Here is a 20,876-nt window from a genome sequence, read left to right as displayed (position 1 = left end):
TGAGACCGTATTGGTTACCCTTCTTTAATTAAAGGTAAATTAAGACCAAGAGAACTAAGCTAAGATTCAAGGGCAACTTTATAACTTTTGGGAAAGCCTGGAAATGTCTCTAAAGAAGGGGCTGAATAAACAGGAAGGTGTAGATACTGTTTTGTAGCAGAGTAAGCAACAGCACTGGAATGTGCTCAGCCTTTTCCCTTTGGTGGTATCTTGCCAAGAAAACCAATAAACTACCTTTAACTGCTTTGCTCTTAATAAAGAAAACAAAGGGCACTAGTTTTGGACAGTCCGTCTCTGAATTACCAACTGCAGAAGTAGGGGCATTAGGCCTTGATCTTCCAACCCCATCTCGGTATCTTTGCCTACCTAAATGGAGTGCAGCTCTGGGACAAATGAACAGGCACACTGAGCCACTCCACAGCACAGCACATTCCCAGTGAGTCTCTGGGACAGTACAGGAGCAATCTCCAGCAACTCCCTACCTTATTTTTTCCACACTGGGAAAGACACAAAGCCATTACTTCAAAATAGACAAATGCCTATCTATGCTGGAAGAATAGAAGTTAGCGCAGTTCAGGAGTGTTCAATAGTTTTCCTGTCATGTCAGCCCATCTGGGACTGAGGCTTCCATACCTATAATAGCTGCCAGTTGATGAGATCCAACGCAGTCCATAATAATCCTCTAAATGGCCTGTCAGCCAGAATGAAGAGTAGGTCAGCTTCTAAAATGTAGTATGATCTTTCTTTTTTTTTTTTTGCTTCTAAGGAGACTATCACATGCAGTTCCTTGGTTATTTGTCAAACACTGCATTATATTCTGTCTTGGAGTTGTGTCCCTCTGGTCTAACCAGAGTAGATTCTTCATGCTAAATAAATGCTAGAATTTGTGAACTGACTTTGTCTACCTTTAGTATAGTTTGGTTTATAAAAAGTAGCTTCTAACAGAATAGTGAGAAATGGTAAGAAAAAAAAAAACCTACGCATTAATAATTCAGTTTATTCTAAGACCGTGTCTGCTGTTTCTTGATTAGTCATTATAGAACTATGTTCTGGCTTCCAGACACAGGAAATAGGCTTAGGAACTGGGTACCCAAAAGCACCTGCATTCTGGCTGTTTAGGGAACATGGTCCATTCTCTGGGAGCCTCCAATCTTTCGATTCTTCTTTAGAAACAGCATCTTTTTACAAGGAAAGGCTTACTGTCCTTTATGCGATGCTAGACAGAGCAAACAAATCTGTAAGATTATATTTTGTAAAGATAAAAAAAAAAGGAGTCACAATAGATTGGGTATGAATTTAAGTAAAACACCTATTTCTGTCCATCTGTACTTAACATTTCAACATGGGATTTAGAGATGGGAAATACATCTTCTGTGTGTCTTGTAGTTCACATAAAAGCATGTACACACATACACAGTGTATCTTTCAACATAACTACACATACACACTCCATTAGAAAGATACTGACAGATTTGTAAAACATGTTGGCCTTGCACTGCTAATCTCAGAATACACTTTTACTTAATTTATTTTTGCACTGCAGGGTAGCGTCGGCCACCGTCAAAGATCTGTCAGCATTTCCATCATAGCTCGGCTTTCAGAATACTGGAGTACAAGTGCCAAAGTACATATTTACAGTGTACAGACAGCAGTGGCTTTGTCTTCCTTTGAAATTGACTGCATCTTTACAAGGAATATTCAGGATGGCAGTGCCTACAGAATAAAAAGCATCATATAAAACAGAGGAGGTTGAAAGATGTAGACTTCCAGCCCAAGATTAACCTACACCGTGGGAGTTGATTCCGCCACATTCTCAGCAGCTGTAGTCATCTCTACATCATAGTCATAGTTTGAGAACAACAGTCCAAAGCAAGATTATTCTGATAATATATGTATATATATAAATATAGGAATACATAGCATTGGTACACAAAACGCTAAAGGTGAAAAATAATAAGCATACAGCAAATTACTCTAGAGCTGACCACTTCCACAGTGAGAAGAATGAACAGAAGCCGCCAAACACAGACATCGACCATTTCAACACTGGACAACCAACTTGTTACATAGGTAGGGTGAAAGCAGTTAAGAGCTAAATTGCTCTTAAACATGTGTGTTAACTACATTTGTAGGGCTTGGTATGGTAAACGGGATGTGATACAGGCCTAATAACTGTTGATGTTAGGATCAGACTGCAAAAGGTATTAGCAAAAACTGGTTTTGATAAAGGAAAAATAAAACCCCCAAATTTATTGGCCCTTTCCTTAAAACAGGTAATTACTCAGATTAGAGATTTTGTTGCAATTTTTAAAATGTTTTTTTATCTGAAACTCATCTCCTGATTTTCTTTTCTTTTCTTTTTTTATGTTCTCCCTAATCTTGACACAGTGTATCTATGTTACCTAAAAGAGGGGGCAGTGACAATATGAAGTAACTTCATACATTTCTGCTAACACGATCAGTGTATCTAACAACAGAAGGGGCCCTCCACACACTTACACAAAACCAAAAGTGTGTGTGTGTGTGTGTGTGTGGTCTGTACATATAGTTTTTAGAAGAAAAAAATTTAATGATAGTTTATCATACTCTTGCTGGTTCAAACATATTCACATTCACCCAATTAATTTTATTTGAAACACCTATTTATATATACATATACACACTAAAGAAGTTAAACCCTGCCATTCCCCCTTTGTGCTTAAAAAACCAAAGCCACTGTTAGGGTACACATGTGTCAAAATATTCTTAACAGGGTCCAAAAGTGAGTGCACATAGATGTGGCAGGAGTGGTTTGCTTCTGGAGAAATGTGGCACATCCTTGAGTGGAACTGAAGGGAATTCATGACTTCTGTTTTATCAAACCATGTGCTAGGAGCAGGAGGACATCCGAAAGAGTGGCTCTGTAGCTACAACTCCTAAACTACCAGGAGTTGACAGGAAGCTAACTTTGCTGTCCAGGTAAGAAGTTCGCTGTTCTGAATTCTGTTACCCATGTACAAACTTTTATTTCATGATATACTGAAGACATCTGCATTAGCTAATTTTCTAGCCCTAAGGTTATCATTACAATAGCTGCCCTTCCTCTTACCCCTCTTTTAAATTTTATTTCTTTGGGCATCGAGGGGAGGGTAATTTCTTACCTTAGTTTCTTGGTCTTTGTAACTTCAGGAATAAAAGAAGCCAAAGTATTTATTTCGCCACTCAATTTGGTTATAAAAATAAAAATGGCCCAAACTGCATGTTTCTAGTTAAATTATACAGATACATTAGTTAAACCACTTACTTTTCTAGTTTAATGAGAATATGTGGGATTGCAGACAGAAATTTAAAAAGATTTCTGGATGTTGAAACATTATTTCTCTTTTCAACTGTGAAAGTTAGAAACGAAACACAATGAAAACCACACAGCTCACCAACCGCCTACTGTCCGAAACGACATGATTCGTGTCTATGCAACTGTACACCAAGAAGTGGACTACACACCAAATGCTTCAAGTACGGCTCATGTCCATCATCATGAGGAACCAGAACATTCTTGAAAATGTGTACACTTGTCCTCCAGGAGGACACTGCAGGAAAGCAATTTACAAAGACCATGGCTGTATTATCATATTTTTTTTTTAAAAAAAAGAAAAAAATAGTTTCTTTGGATAGAAAGAAACAGTGTAAAAAAATCTCCTTTTTAAAATGCAGAAACTGCTCCATTATTAATCTGCATTTACATCACCGCCTGAAAGAACGGGTCTGGGAAGACCATTTTCTGTACAGACACTAGTTAATCTCTGAATGAAAGGACAGCATCTGTCATGGGAACAGATGTGGGGGACACTAGGCTGTTAGCACACGTAGACTCTCTTAAGGCTTTGGATCCAGAAGTCTTCTTCATTCCTTTTCTTTTCAGTTGAGTTCTCGTAACAACTTGGAAAGTCGGCTGTTCTAACTTTGAATTCCTCCACTACAGAGAGTGTGGAATAATGACACCAAAAGTACTTTGGGTTTTTTTTTTCTTTTTTCTTTTGAAAATAATTTGCCTTCTTTTGCATGCCACAGGACAGATTTCTAGTTTCAAAACAAAGGTACAACAAGGACAAGAAACTCCCCCTCCCAACCACCTTTACCTTTCACCTATACAGAAATCCTTCTGCAGACATCAGCAAGACTACACAGATACAAAGTTACCAAATCTACAAGTGAATACATAGTCTGTCATGGCAGGATAACCAACAATTCTCCCCCAAAGAAAGGTTTTAATTTTTCAAAAATAAAAGAGTCTAGGAGAATCATATGAGAACAAACCAAAAAGAAAATTCTGATTCCTGTTTTTGTTTTGTTTTTAAGAAGAAATGAGTACCACACCAGCTGCTGAAGACAGGTGAAATGCTCACTAATAAATAGATCCAAATTAAGAACGTCTACACTGATGGTTTTGAAAACAGGACCAGAATTCCTTTTAAAATGCTGAGTCTGCGGAATGCCTTTAACCTCCATCTTCACCTCATATTGCAACAGTAAAATGGAGACAGTAAAATGGAGTGTTGGTGACAGCTCAACAATGCTGGACTGTGGACATCACGGGAACATTTTTGTTCAAAGTCCTACAGGTTTATTGACTAAGGCTAGACAGCAATTCAAATGATCCTATTTGGTACACCTACCGTGTCCAAGATCATTACATGGATACAGCCAAGGACTGGGCCTCAACCTTTAGGAAAGAAGACCACAAGGAAGAAAATCAAGGTGGCTATTTGGTCCCCCCAGTTGATCACTATGTCTCGGAACTGGGAAAACAAAGGTGGAAACCATAGACTGCAACAAGTTAAAGGACTTGGGAAGAGTCGGTGGAAAGTGGCTCGGTATACGAATAAGGTCACTGGGCTTGGGACGGCAAGGGCGCTGCATTGAAAAGAGCATCCGCGGGACCGAGGACCTGGGACGTCTGGTGGTGTCACTCCCTCACAATTTATCTGTATGTGGTAATAAATAGATCAGTTATGTAATAAGGCAGTGTGTTGAATATGCATTCATCCTGTGGAATGAACCACCACAGAGAGATCCACGGTACCATACACATTCTTTAAGTGTTCTTGTGTTGTGTCTGCTTGTTTTGAAGGCTATCCAGGCTAATTCTTCCTGGGCATTTTTCCTTGCAGAGGAGTGTCCGCTGAGGCTGGTTTAGGTAACCTCTCCTTTATCAAGAGATGATGACTGGCTTTAAAGAAAAGTAAAGCTGAAGGTTGTTTTGTTTTTATTTTTTTTCCCTTTTGGTTGTATCATTCTGAGTGTTTTCATATAAACAACAACAACGACAAAAAAAAAATCACAACCAAAAAAAATAGTTTTTGATGCGTCCAGTTGTTGTACCCTCAGGATGTTCCAGATGTCTCCAGGTAACTCTGTAATTTACGGACTGTAGTTTTGTCCAGCGAGCAAAGATCAAAATCAAATGTTGTATTTGTAATATGAAAGTGTCCAGTTTCCTCTATAAGGTTCACGATCTAAAGAAGTAAAGAAAAAGTTTGGGCAGTAAGCAACAGACATCAAACGGCAAACAGAAGGCAGTGGAGGGACTCAGACATGGAACCAAGTGATAATCGTTCTTATTAATCACAACACGGCAACACTATTACCAAACTACCTGTTACTCCATATGTAAGTCAAATATATATTACACCTTCTGAACAAGTCCTCAAAGGATCACCTGGTCTGACTTTTCACGCTCAATAACCCACTCAAATCACCAACAGAACATTTTACTAGGACGGTTAGTGAAAGATAACAGGTCAAGACAGCAATTAGTTAGCAATTAGTCCCCGTCTTACAAGACTATGATTATATTTAGATGTAAGAAGATCCCCAGCTGGAAACAAAATTCTTCCTAAAAATGAGCACATGAATTGAATGTGTGTGTATACACGTATGTATGTATGTATGTATGTATGTATAATGTCCCAGGAGTTGGAGAGATAGCTCAATGGTTAAGAGCACTAGCTCCCAGCACTCACACGGCAGCTCCCAAATGTCGGTAACTCCAGTTCCAGGGGTTCCAATACTCTCTTCTGACCTCTACAGGCAACAGACATGCACATGCAACAGTGTACACACACTGAGGCCAGCAAAACACTTGTATGCATAAAATAAGAATATATGTTAAAAAAAACCCCAATGTTCTGATTATATAATTCTGAAACATTTAGAAAATATAGGAATACATAGAGTAAACCCAGGAGCTAACTATGCTTCCCTTTCCCATGTAAAGCTGTTAATTTGGGAGCAGCTGTAGAAACTGTATTTATTTTGTGAAATTCACTACAGTGCCTATGTTACGTAAGAATGCAGACGTGGTGCTTTCTTTTGTGCTCCAGGAATGCTCTTGATATAATGGAGGACAGTAAACTTTCCCTAGATGAGGAATCGATGCTTTGTTCTATATGTAAAGCAGATACACTTCATTTCTTACGGCATCGATTCCAGCTTACAATGGTAACACTCGCTGGCTGTGCGGCCAGAGGTACCGCTGTCAAGAGAACACTTTCATAGTTCAGCACTGATAATCATGCCATGGGTTTGAGGGGTTCCATTACCATGTAGAGCATTGAGTTGGCAGTAATGGAGTTAGAAATGGACGCTGTGCTTGGGCGGCATGCATGTTAAATTAGCACGCTATGTAGAAAAGGAATGGGGACTCATTTTGGCACTCTTAGGGAGAGAGGGGAGATGGAGGGAGGACAGGTTTTCTCTCAGGGGTTCACTTGGAAGCTTCCACTGCTCTTTGATTCTCTTAGTTTAATTATCCTTTTAAAAGATTGTAATTATTTAGCCCATGACTTATTCAGTAAAGTTTTAAATTATGTAACACTAAGTTGGAAAACTGCAGAATTAAAACTTTCGGCCTTCTTTTCTGAGAGCTACTGTCCTGAAAGCACTTATGAATGAGCCCCTGTGGGGGGGGGGTCATAAAAACATGCTTCCAGTTACACACACACACACACACACACACACACACACCCCACACACACACACCCCTCAGTCCAGTTACATTGTCCATTTCCAGATTGAGCTCTGATTGCCTCATCTGAGCCCTATTATTTTGGAGAGCTAAAAACTCTGGCTTTAGTAACAAAACAAGACACTTTGATTGTGGAATCATGACAGATGCTGTAAACTGAGGATCTAACGTGCATTTACCTCTTTCTAAAAATTACCAATTCCCAGACAATGGCAATATGCCCAGCTAAATGACTGTCTCCTGAGAGCCAGTGGCAGGCACCACTCTTCACCTGTCAGAAGTCACTAGGCGTTTAGGGATATTCTTGAGAAGGTCATGGACAATGGACATGTAGCTTTTCTCTTCTGCCTTTCTTATCTGTAGTGAAGATCCATTTTTTTTTTTTTTTTTTTTTTTTTGAGAGCATGGTAGCTATCCTTTAAAAAATGAGTATGTGAAAGAGGCAGAAGAGAGACAGTGTCCACGTCCTTGGTGGCATCTTTTAACTTGTCACACAGAGCCTGGGCTACCTGGCTCCAGGCCTACTGTATGTGCTGAGGATGGAATAGGGGAGAGTGTCTTATTCGCTTGCATTCCTGGACTCAGGCTTCCTTTACATATATCAGATCGTAAGGAGGGACGTGTCCACTTATTGTTAAAGTATATCTCTTATGAAGGAGCAAACAAAAGCTTATTATTAGCTAGACATGGAGGTTAATGCTAAAATCGCAGCACTCAAGGAGGCTGGGCACAAGTATTCTATGTCCGAGGTCAGCCTGGGCTATGGGACTGAGATTCTATCCCAAGCAAAAACACCTACATCCCAGGTATTTCTATGAATGCCCAACAAACAAACAAAGAAACAAACAAGAAAGCTACCTATTAACACAAAGGACCTCAAATGGATATGTATTTGCTTTATTAGTTAACAGTTTAGAACTTTGGAAAATTTACCACACATATGCACACATACAGAGACACAAACACAGCTATTTCCATACATACGAACCTTTCCTGGAAGTTAGATATTCAACATATACAAGGATTAGCTGGTTGAATAAAGAATTCTTTCTTGTTTCTTACTTTATGTAGGAAGAAAATATGAACCCAGTGAAAACTTGTAAACTTTGGTATAGGAAGTCGAGTACTGTGGAACACACTCGTCCTTCTAACTCACGTGAGACTGGGGCAGGGGGATTGCAGGGTTACATGGCAAGGTTCTGTCTGGAAATAATAGTAATCAGACCAGAGCAGGACCAAATAGAGTCCTCTGAGCTACTGTAATTAGAAATTTATACAAGGAAGGCAACTGCCGAGTAGTCCAGGGTTTTCACAACTAATTGGACAGCAGGTAAATGGCAGACACTAGGGGAGCCTGAACTTGGCTTCTGGAGCTCTGACTGCTCACTACGTGAACATCATGGGAACAACACTGCGTCCTTAACGTGCTGCAGGGGACACACAGAGCACAGAACCCTCAGGCTTGGTGCATCTCCCTACAGCCTCAGTGACCGCTAGCCATCTCACCCCACTACAAGTTAAGCAACAGAAATGCGGGGAGGGAAACCCAGAAAGACCTAAGTGAATTTAAAATTTTCAGACAGAAAGAAGGGAGAGGGAGAACAGAGGAAGCCAAGCTGTGGGAGTGACTAAAACTGCATCTGGAGGACTACAGGTGTGGAGCCCAGCAGTTGATTTTGTTTGTATTATTATTGTTTGGAGTGACTGGGAAGTCACCCTTTCAGGAAAATAGTTTTGTACATATATAAAAATATATTTAATATGTATAAATATATTATGTAATATATAAACTATATAACATATAGTTTAGCTATATTTCTCCATATGGTTACTTACATGCTACTTAGCAAAACACTGAAAAGGAGAAGAGAGGAGTTGTCTATAGAAGGAAGTCAATTTTAAATCAACCCAAAGCTTCCGGCCACTAGGGAACCCACTGCAGTATAGTAAGGGGTTTCCAGGACTTGCAAACGACCCTCCATGTCTGCAGCCACCGGGTCTCACCCTGCCTATGGCAAACGCAAAGATGTGAGGGGAGCGAATGGAGCTAACAGGAGAGCTCTGCGCCTTTGTGGGGTTTATGGAAACATATCCAGTTAGATGCAAGCATGGACCTAAAGCAGCGGCCAAGGTAAAGGCCTCTGGGAGAAGGACCAGCACCAATGGTTTCGGTTATTAGAGCATGCACTAATGTCCTAAGTAAAGAGAAAGCCCTGGGAAGATACACACTCCTTTTCAGGACTCCTGATGCCAAAACACCAGAAACACAGCATCAGCCAGCATGGCTTATTTCAACCAAACAGGTCACAAGTCCTGAACGCACACCACTAAGCCCCGGAGGACTACATTCCTTGATTTTTAATCTATTTTTTTTAAATGTATTCACTTTACATCCTGCTCACTGCCTCCCTTCCTGGTCACCCCCTCCCATAGTTCCTTCCCCATCCCACCCCTTCTCCTCTGAGTGGGTTGGGGGAGGGGAGCTGGGTATCCCTAGACCCTGGCACTTCTCCCACTGAGGCCACACAAGGCAGCTCAGCTAGAACATACCCCATAGACAGGCAACAGCCTTTGGGACAGCTCACATCTAGTTGTTTGGGACCCACATGAAGACCAAGCTGCCCATCTTCTACATATGTGCAGGGAGGCCTAGGCCCTGCCTGTGAATGTTCTTTGGCTGGTAGTTCAGACTCAGAGAGCCCCAAGGGTCCAGGTTAGTTGACTCTGTTGGTCTTCCTGTGGAGTTAGTTCCTATCCCCTTCCGGGGTCTGCAATCTGAAGGACTACACTGTACTAAAGAAATACCCTGACTGCTGACACGGCATGGCTAAACTGTGGTGTCACTACGCTGCTGCACAAGTGCCCCCAATGCCCACACACCACAGCAACAGAAGCCAGAGAGGCTGCACGGACAAACAGCACATGAGGACAGGGTGCATGTCAGGAGTTGTGAACCCCTCACTCATTCTTCAGAGGCCAGCTGCTCCGAAAACACTTGATTGTTTCCTGTCATATCAGCTTTTCTTGGGGGGAGGGGGGACCACACAGCTGCTGGTTGCTCTGTTTCGTGTTAACAGGGTAAGAGCCACTTGCTATCTCTGTGACTCTGTCTTTCAAGCCATTTTCAACTATAAAACTTTAATTACAAAAAATTTAAAAATTTCTTATAAATTAAAAAAAAATTAATCTGAGTTTTTCAAATAACAGGGCAGGTTCCTCCCATCCAAAGCGGTTGCTGACGGAGTGTTGCTGACTGAATGGGAAGACACACACAATCTTTGCTTCGGTTTTATCTATCTAGGATGGAGTTGGTCTGTTGTAACTCGGGTCTTTCATTTGGACACAGAAAACCTTCCTGATCCATGAAAGCAAGAGGTCCATCTGGGCTGGCAGAAAGACCAGGCTCTAGTCTACAAGGGGTTTTAGGATGTGACAGGTAATTCCCCAAACAGAAGTAGTCATTTATTGCAGACGACTTCTCTGTGTTGTTAAGAATACTTTAATATGCCACTCATCCCTCCAACCTCACTGATAATTCTACAAGGAAACTACATGGTATCTAAACTGATAAACTGTCCTTTAAGGAAGCCTATGATTTTTCTAACTTTCTTCTTACTCCCTGTTCCTCCCCACCCCCAACACACACACACACACACACACACACACACACACACACACACACACACAGAAATAGAGAAAGAGATACACACACATACACACACAGACACATATATACACACATACACACACACACACACACAGACACACACAGACACACACACACACACACACACAGACAGACACACACACATACACACACACACAGACACACACACAGACACACAGACACAGACACACACACAGACACAGACACACACACAGACACACACACTTCTTTCTTTGATAATAGAATGTAACCCTAGACAGAGTTGCTGAGAAGGCCACAAATGTTCAATCTCGTTTTGAAATAAACATGGAATATGTAGTTTAACAAGGAAATAAAATTATTAACCCAGGCTACATACTTGCTTTGACTGTCTACTATATTATTACCCAGTGGAAAAGAGGCTTAGTAATACAGTCTTTCCTGATCCAATACTTTTACTTTCATGAAATTGGGTGTTGAGAGGCAGGACAGCAAACCCCCAGAGTAAAATACTGCTACTAGCTACTTTTGTGGGACAAATAAAATTGTCAGAATAGGTTTTTGGAAGAGGAATACATTAGGAAGAAACCAAGGATGTTATTCTGGCCCCAACAGAAGTTTGGTTTAGATGTTCAGTTCTGCACAGTAGAGGTTATGTAGACTTTGTGGAATGCATCTCATCAGATGAGCAGCCTTCGAGGTGGAGAATAGCATAGCTTTCTACTGGCTATGTTTTACAGTATGAATTAACTAAGCAGTAAACTGTGACAGGACATACATCATGGTATTACACCCAAAAACCTCAGTTGCATTACAAGGCAAACAGCCAAAGACAGAGCTTTCAACTGGCCTGGGAATGCAATTAGGGTGAAATGCTATGAGTCCTGGGGCACCTTTATGCTAGGTTAAAAATTCATAGAAATTACTCTTTCCCTCTAGAATACTAAAGCGATCCACTTGGATACGATTCTCAAGGAAGCCACCTTCTCTTACACTTCTTTCGAAGGTCAAAATAAAGAACATTAGATGGGAGATGCTGATTCCCAGGTGAGACCCTGCCCACAGGTCTTCCCCTGCAAGTCTGCCAACACCTGTCTCGATTTCCCAAGAAACCCTCATGCAGGCCTTAGTAGCGTCTTCTGACAGTTGTTCTTTAGGGACTTAAGAGTTACTATGTGGGAACAGACAGGAAGACCAACTTGCAGATTTACCATCAGCATTTAGTCAATGAGCACTTTTCTGTTCTATAGGAGAAAGCTGAAGGAGAGTTGCCCCCTCTATTTTCCTGTTCTTTGTCCTCAGATATAACATACTATGGGCTGAAAAATACTTGCCGGGGTAGGGGGATGTATCTGTATTGAACTTGTCGTTACTTCCCAGAAAATACAAGATAACAATGATTTTCATGCCATTTGCATCATGTTTGGTATAAAAAGTAACCCAGAGGGGCTGGAGAGGTGGCTCAGTGGTTAAGGGCACTGACTGCTCTTCCAGAGGTCCTGAGTTCAAATCCCAGCAACCATATGGTGGTTCCCAATCATCTGTAATGGGATCTGATGCCCTCTTCTGATGTGCATGAAGACAGAGTACTCAAAATACATAAAATACATAAACGAATTAATTTTAAAAAAGAAGTAATCCAGAAATGACTAGAACAATGGGAAGACATGCATAGGTAGGTAATATACAAATATGCTACCACCTGATGGAACTGAGTGGAATTTGGAGATGATGGGTGGGAAAGCTAGGCATGACTTAGTTAAAGACACTCAAATCCAGTCCCCCAATCTATGTTCATTTAAAAGAGAATGCAAAACACAGAACTTATTTACAATTGAGAGTTCTATAGACAAAAGTTATACATTTATTATTTATATTTATAAAGTTATTATTCAAAATTCTACAAGAGTAAAAAGCTTGGTAGGCTAACAAGAGCAGTTGGAAAAATGGAAAATATTTATAGACTGAAGATAGAGATGTACACCATCAGCTATCAACATTAAAAAATGGGCTCCTATACCACTGAGGCAGATTAAGTACTAACTTCAAGTCATTTTAAGGTAGTAAAAAAATGAAAGGAATGCACAAATCCACTATGGAATCTGGAACACACTGCCTCCCTCGTGTTAAAGAAAAATTACCTTATCAATAGCCACCGTTAAAGGAATAAAGGCATGAACTGTACTTGTACAAAACCTAACCCCCCTCCCAATCTCCTCAAAACATCACATTGTACTAAGGTTTCCTCATGCCATGAGCATTCCACAGTTGAGTTCATGATAATACAACGTACGTTGTACAAGATAAGGTAAATGAAAAAGAAATATTTATTTTCCGTAGAACAGCATTGGTAAAAGGTTACCAAATTGGATCACAAATGTTTACAGCCCTTGGCTCAAATTCTTATCACTGTTTTCCCATGAAACCAGAAGCCTGGTCTCCAGAGTTCCTGCACCCTCTGGCCCTCCTCTCAGCACATGTACCGAGGGCTAGTAGGAAGGAGCACTGTGTCTGGCAGTAGCTCCACGAGTGCTCGGATTTTCTGAGTGTGGATGTAAGCCCCAGTGGCGCCCCAGTGGCCTCTGACATTTAAGTCCTCCCCAGACATCCCTGCAGGCACAGTGCCCACTCTGATGGTATGAGGCTGCAGTGGTCTCCAAGCGCTGCCACACTCCCCAGGACAAACTAGGCCTTGAGGTTTGGGGGTAGGGGTTGTGCCCAAAAGCACTTCTCACCTGCTGCAGAATGTGTCTTTCCCTCAGTGTCATTAACCTTCTGTGGAGTTCTACCAACTCATCTAGGTAAGCCTGAAAGAGAAGGGTGTTCCCCAAAGAACAAAACTTTAAAAAGCAATTGGCGAGTAAGAACACACACGCAGGGACGGCTTGCAGCTAAGATCAGGTACTGCTCTCTCAGAGGACCCAAGTTCAGTTCCCAGCACCCATGCCAGGTGGGTCACGACTGCCTGTAACTCCAGCTCCAGGCAATCCATGACCCGTCTCTGACCTCCACAGGCACATGCACACATACATAGACACACACACACACAAACTTTAAGATAAAAGCAATCTTAAAATAGAAAGATCCTCTGTGCAGACTCTGAGGTTTTCACCTGCTACTCTGTCCTAGGCTCAATGCTCAAAGACTTCTGATGGTGACGTTTCTAACCCTAGTTTTAACCTTTATCAAACATGCCTTAAAATGAGGGAGGGAAACTCTTGAGTCTATTGGATCTCAACATCATCCAGGTGAGTAGACTCAGTCTCCCTCAACAAGGACTCTGCAGAGGAGGCCAGAAATCCAAGACTACACTGTCAGTTTAAACGAATGGTGGCAGAGGTTTTCAATTTTAATTCTTTAATGTCAGAAAATTTTAGACAAACACCTAAGCTTGAGCATAGAAGTATCAAGGCATATTACGTTCTTAATAATAGGGATAAAAAAGTTCTCAAGTATTCCAAATGTTACATAAAGGACATCAGTAAATGACTGAAGAACAGGATATTTTATGAAATGCAGGAATCGCTATAAATCAGTTCTATGTTCTAACGGCTCTCCTGCAAGAGCAGCTGAACCTCTCCTTCATATGTTCAGACTCATGAGTTCTTGTTAGCTGACTGCATGTGTGCCTTAGGGCCAACTTCAGGAAAGGCAAAGGGGCAAATTACTGACCTGTTAAAACTCCACTCACAATAACAGGCGACTGACATTTAAGTCTTGAAGTCAGAGTTTACACACATCATGTGCACACTGAGAAAGCTTACTGTATAGAGGTCAGTATCTTATTTATGTCTGTATGGGGTTTGATCTACTCCCTCTGCTACAAACTTCCTAAAACCCAATGTGATATGCCGGAAGCTCCTTGGTAACGTGGGAATCACGACAAATGGTAACATAAGGACACGCTTAACACTGACAATTTAAAAAGCAAGAAAGGGAGAAAGGAACTACACAGCACAGGGATGAAGCATTCCCTTGAGAGCCTTGGAGACTTCTGGTGGAGATGGGAAGAGGGGCAGCAATGATGTCTGAGGGGAACACAGAGAAGCAAGACACGCCAGGCTACAGTACTCCAAGGAATGGCCTGGAAACCTACCTTGTCACATTCACCATTCTTTATTTGCTTATCTGATTTGCTTTGTTTTATTGGACTTTTCACTTCGAGAATCTAGGGATCAAAGAAAACACTAGTAAGTTTCATTTCAAGCACCTTCTAGCTACCCACATAAACAGGCACTCAAGATGCACAATTAACACTGTTTCCCAAATAGCATTTCGCTATATATTTTTCTTCTTTCTAATCCTGCCTACTCCTCCGCCCCTGAAAATAGATGGTATATTAAATGCTGAGTCAGGGCAGAAGAGCTTAGGAAACCGTTGATGATAAGGACACTGATCTGAGCTTCCCAGGGTGCTTTGCTTTCTTGACAGCGCTCAAACACGCATAGCAGCTGAGTTATTTCGAGACTGCAGTCCCGGCTGGCGGACTTCTTTCCTGCTTATTCTGCAGCTTCAGCATGAATCCTAGTGCTTGGTGGGCTAGGGATGATAAAAGAACCCTCACCCTCTGGAGCACCTGCCTTTCGGATGCTGGGACCTTATTCCACTATACTGACGTGGCTTTGGGAGTGAAGGTGGCCATCAGTTAGTTATAGTCTGGGACCTTTTGATGGCAGAGACAGTTATGGTTGAAGAAATGATGTGGTTATGTATGATACAATGCCAAGTACCTTCTCCTTCTTCTGGGTTAACTGTGGTTCAGATCATGTGCAGCACACTTTCATACACTGTTCAGAAGCTTGGGTAGCTATGCTCACAACTAACAGAGAATACTACAGTTTAACAAATGCAACTGACTTATTATACAGGATCCTCAATATTGAGGGTTCTGGGAGGACTATTGTTAAATGGCTCCGGCTTGAAAAGGTTGAGGATAACTGCATTTGCTGGTGAGTGCTCACGAATGTGCAGAGACATAAAAAGCAATTTATATTCTCTCATTATAACCCAAATCCCATAATCAGAAACTAATACCAAATGCTAAGGATGTTCTTAAAAGTCCCATATTCCTCCTACTCATCCCTATACCGTTCACTGTCCTAATTCAATCTGCAGACAGTTTCCTGAATACCATATAGTATACAAAAGATCTCAAGGGTGTGTTCACTTTTAATTTGTGATGACAGAGGCATGGGGCCAGATGATTTGCATATCATTTAACATCCTGGGGCCTCCAAACACGAATGAGACAAACAAGTTAACGTCTGTAGTCCCATTCAGCTATAAAATAAGTAAGTATTCTACTTGGTGATAATAGGACCATGATATTCTGGCATAAGTGAACACTCCTAAATAAAATATTTCTCTTTGATTTGAAAATAATGCATCAGTAACACACATTCTAACAGTGTTCCCTGAGATTCATTTTCAACATTAAAATAAGCAAATGACTGATTTGGCCAGGCGAACTTAAAATACTACCCTTCTGGCCACAGAAGAAAATCACCAAATAACATAGGCAAGGCAATCATTTTTAACGTGTTCAAAAATCTCCACTGTGTGTTTGCAATCTCCTTCTCTTTATTGTTGCTGGAAATGAGACCTCAAGGGGAAAACCAGCACGGAGACCTGGAGTAAGTAGGTCAGTAGATGGCACTCCTGGCCAACGCAGCAGGGCTGGGCCACACAGGGACAATTGGCTGAGATTTGAGGCAGGGAGGAGAGAGCAGCCCTGAAGGTCTGCCTTGTGCTTCAGAGAACTGAATCTGTTCCCATCACATCTGCCCCTCCCGCGGCCCCATCCCCCACTTTTCCCCCAAGTGTCTGGAGATGCTATATTTGCAAAGGAACTTTACAAGTTAGGTTCAGACAATACTGCAACCTCTCTTCAAAGCAGAAAATAGGTAGAACATTTGGGCTGCTTAAGTCCAACCCCACACATTCCGAAAGTGCGACAGCACAGAAGGCTAAAATACATTGAAATCCTGTTTTCTTTCTTCTGAGGCTGTGGTGGCAGGAACAAAAGCCCCGGGTGTCAGTGACCCGCCTCAAGTTACTGAGTGGCTGCCCAGAGAGGGCTCAGTTAATCTTCCCTCTTTGATCTGTCCTTGCTCCAAAATAAACAGCTTTGTCAAAACCTCATTCTGAGAAAGCGGAGCCATACTGAAGACATTTTTTTTTTATGATCATTTCTTATCTTCGGGGACTGAATCCAGAATATAAAAGTACAACACCTTGTCTTCCGAAGGCTTATTTCAAACCTGTTTAACTGGCTAGACTCTTCTGAATTTCACCCATGCCTGGCAGGCGGAGAGGTGATTTATGATATTCTGAATATTGGCTGAATTGAGTGGATCACGTCCTCCCTGGGATTTACATCTGCCATCCACAGTCTATGCTTGGTTAAGAAGACAGGGGGTTTGTTTGTTTTGTTTGTTTGTATGTTTGTAATTTATGCACTCTGTTTGGGGTGGGGGGAAAGCCATCTTTCTCTAAATGATTGTAAAACTTTTTGTTATTTACCAATCAACTGAGCAGAGGGAAACAGCCACCCCAAGACACTGAATTAAACCATCAGACAAGGCAATCTCTAAAACAGAGCAATCCCAATTAGTAGTGCTTCATTCTACATCTGAGGATATGGCTTGGGAATCAAATTTTCAAGACTTTTTCTGAACCCCTTGGTGAGGAACAAGTCAACCATGCAGCAGATGGATTATTACTGACACTCTTCCTATGCTAGCCACTATTAATAACTCCTAATGACACTCCTATTGACTGCTTTTCTTTGTTGACACGTGGCTCTGTGTTCTTTCTTCAGTAGTTAGAAAATACTTGACTCAATTAGCACCTTATCCATTCCTTAGACCCTGGGAGATGTGAGATGGGGCAGCAGACAGTTCCGCTGTATCTAACACTACTCAAAGTTGTGAGATCAGTATCAATACGGAAAAGGCAATTTTATGGCTTGGAGCTAGAATGCTCTGTAAAGGCACTTGTGTGGAAGGCTTGGTTCCTACTACAGAATGCTTCAAAGGTAGGCATTTGAGAAAATGACCACCTCCTAAGGGCTCTGTCTTAATCAATAGATAAGTCCGTTGATAGGTTTGTAAACTGACAGACATTTAGACAAGGAATCTGGTTGAAGACAGTGGGTCCCTGGAATTTAGATCTTATTTTTGTGCCCATGTGAAAGTTATTTTCACACTGTTTCCTCTTCATGTGGATTCACCAAACAAATCCCACTCTACTTCATCATCGGCCCAGAACAATGAAGCCAGGTGATTTAGGACCAAGACCCCGAAACAGTGAGCAAAAATAGACCTTTTTACCTTAAAATTGGTTGTTTTTTTTTTTTTTTTTTTTGGGGTCTCATTTTATCACAGCAATATAAAGCTAACTAATAGAACAGTCAATAGGTATGGAGAGTAAAACTGGGGGATTTAACCAGGCCTTTTCTGTCTTACTCATCCTTGGTAGTTTATCTGAATTTTTGGGCGCTGCTGTACTATCCCATGCTTGCACACATGAGCTTTCTAGTGTACCTCCTTTCCACAGTCATCTATAATATTAAAGACATTCCAGGATGAAATTTAAGTGCCTTTTGGGATTTGGTGGTCACAGTCCACAGCACAGCATTACTTAAAGGGACCACACCTGACCCCACAGCAGGTGATTTGGGGTTAAAAATCACTCCTGAAGAATGTTACAAAACCCCTTTCTTTCTCTAAGCTCCAAGACCTAGGGTCTGAGGAGTTAAGCGCGTCAGTTGTACATAATGGCCTATTCCAGACTAGCTAAGACTGAAAGCATATGTGCTTTGTTCTTATGCCCATAGGGGCACTGAGAAAGTGACACACAGAGGATTATTACTGGCAGGATGATGAGATGCATGTGAGAAGCTACATGTATTAAACATTTCAAGAAAATAGTGGCATACTATTTAATGAGGGAGAGCATATTTTACCCTTCCAGATAGAGATACTATTTGGCTTTGGTTTGGGTTGCTAGATAGGTAACAATTTTGACAAAGACTCTACGTTTTTTCCCAAGAACCAGAGTCATATACTTGCCTATCCATTCAGGAAGGGCAAGATAGGAGCTTGCCGGAGCCATGTTTACATGGCAATCCATCAGATCACATGCCTACAAGACATGCTAAAGGTGATTGGAGAGATCACACAGGCATGCCCAATGCGCCTTGACATTCCTATTGCAAGAATCCAATTCCGGAGTGCTGGAGAGATGGCTCAGCAGTTAAGGGCACTGTCTGCTCTTCCAGAGGTCCTGAGTTCAATTCCCAGCAACCACATGGTGGCTTACAACCATCTATAATCAGGTCTGGTGCCCTCTTCTGGCCTGCAGGCGCATACACACAGGCAGAAAGCTGTATGATGTATATACACATAATAGATAAATAAATGGAAAAAAAAAGAATCCAATTCCGATATATATATTCCCTGGAAGCTGAAATAATGCCTTTGTAAGGTTAGAGTCAATAGAAAACATGTCAAGGTCCCAATTCTATCTTTTTGCCAAAGCATGAGTTTGCATAGTAGACCAAACCAAAGCAAAGCCAAATAGTATTTCTATCTGGAAGGGTAAAATATGCTCTCCCTCATTAAATAGTTTTAAGTATCTTGTTAGACAGTTCTCAGCTGACTGGCCATGATGACTGGAACTCTTCTTGGCTTCTGGTAGATGGCTTCCATGTTATGAAGCAAGATGGACACTGAGATGGGAAAGGCTGTAAGAGCAAAGCCAGGCTGTGCATGAAAAAGCTAGGCTCCAGTCTATGTAGGCCATGAACTACAGCTAAACTGAACAATGAAGGTATTGCTCCAATCCAACACTGGACAATTTAAATTGCAGATGAACTTTATAAATGATGAATTCTGTTAAGTGAGTATTGCTTCTTTATATAAAACACACAAGAAAGAGAACATTCTCACAGCTGTAATATAACATTTTCCAACTAAAACAAGGATCACTAAATCAGGGGCAAGATATTTTAAATAGCAGGACACCTATGAAATGGAATGAATTTAGAAAATGAAACTCTTTAATTTTCATGTTAATAGTCACATGGCAACTTAATTAGCAATTATTGCAGAGGTCATATGGAATCTGTCTATATAGAAAGATAAGAATAACTTACTGTTATGAGCATTGACTCAATGCACAACAGGACCATTACAATATTCATAATGTTTGCAAAAGGTTTCGTAAATAATGAAAACATCCCAATTTACTCATTTAATACGAGCTCTTTATCATGGCTTTCGGAATTCTGGTTAGACCTTATCCAAATATCTATATTCTGAGTTGACTGTCAAATTAGTAAGTTTTCTTTTAGTTCAACTTGTAGTATGTCAATAATCATTTTCCTCTGTTTGGTTAGTTATTCTCTGCAACCCCAAGTAACAATGCTTTTCTCTTGAATGAGAAACGGAGGCTGAGCAGGTAAAACATGCACAGTGAGTGCCAGGCAAACAGATGCTGTGCCCTGCCTTTACACACTGTCATCCCTCCACTAACCCGCAGGGGGCTAACATTACTTAATGAGGAAACTGGGGCACATAAGAGCACATCTTCCACCGGTCAAAGCAGGTTCATCCAAAAAACCACGTTCTGTCTAACTGAGTCACCTATTCACTGCATAGGGATAAAACACAAAGAACTTATGGATGGTGGGCAACATCTTGTGTCACCACGGCTTCCTGTCTCTATTACTTCACCCACCCCAGGGAGCATACTCATCTTACAAACACAGACGTGCTTTTTACCCCATGTGCCTAATGCTAAGGTTGTGGATTTCAATTTGTTTAAAATAAAAAAGAATTTAATTTACAATTAAGAGGTAAAACGTTTCCGTGCTGGGTGAAAACGGTTCTGTGTAGCTCTACGGAATCTCGCTGAGTACAAACCCCAGTTTACCTGGTTGTTGTTAGTTTTCAATAATGGCGGTGGGGGTTCGTGATGGAGAGGGGAAGAGGCAGAGCTGCTTTCACTGTCACTGCCGTCACTCAAGCTGACCCTGAGAAGAGACACTGAAAAGTCACATGCCCCACCACAGCCGGATGACAGACAAGCATTATGAAAAGCAAGGACCACAAACATGGGCACTAAAACGCTGCTTTTAACACAGCGGCGGGCATCTGTTGCTGCTGGCTTGTGTCTGGAACCACTTCAGGTGACTCCACTGCCCGTGTGTTTCAGTGTCCC

At 41.4% G+C, this 20,876-nt stretch overlaps 1 protein-coding gene across 2 annotated transcripts in view; it reads right to left on the bottom strand.

Moving 5' to 3' along the window:
- Positions 1-746: 746 nt before the first annotated feature.
- Positions 747-20,876, bottom strand: part of Mllt3 (MLLT3 super elongation complex subunit) — a 255,095-nt gene continuing 234,965 nt past the window's right edge. For both annotated transcript variants that reach the window (XM_032902169.1, XM_032902174.1), the window contains exons 8-11: positions 20,589-20,688; positions 14,749-14,820; positions 13,388-13,459; positions 747-5,495 (exon numbers count right to left, since the gene is read on the bottom strand). In XM_032902169.1, coding sequence (XP_032758060.1) covers positions 5,364-5,495; positions 13,388-13,459; positions 14,749-14,820; positions 20,589-20,688 — 376 coding nt within the window. In that variant the 3' untranslated portion in view covers positions 747-5,363. The remainder of the gene's footprint in view (positions 5,496-13,387; positions 13,460-14,748; positions 14,821-20,588; positions 20,689-20,876) is intronic.

The sequence above is a fragment of the Rattus rattus genome, chromosome 1 (genome assembly GCF_011064425.1).
Source record: "Rattus rattus isolate New Zealand chromosome 1, Rrattus_CSIRO_v1, whole genome shotgun sequence".
Classification (NCBI taxonomy): Eukaryota; Metazoa; Chordata; class Mammalia; order Rodentia; family Muridae; genus Rattus; species Rattus rattus.
This window is presented reverse-complemented; position numbering and strand designations above follow the sequence as displayed.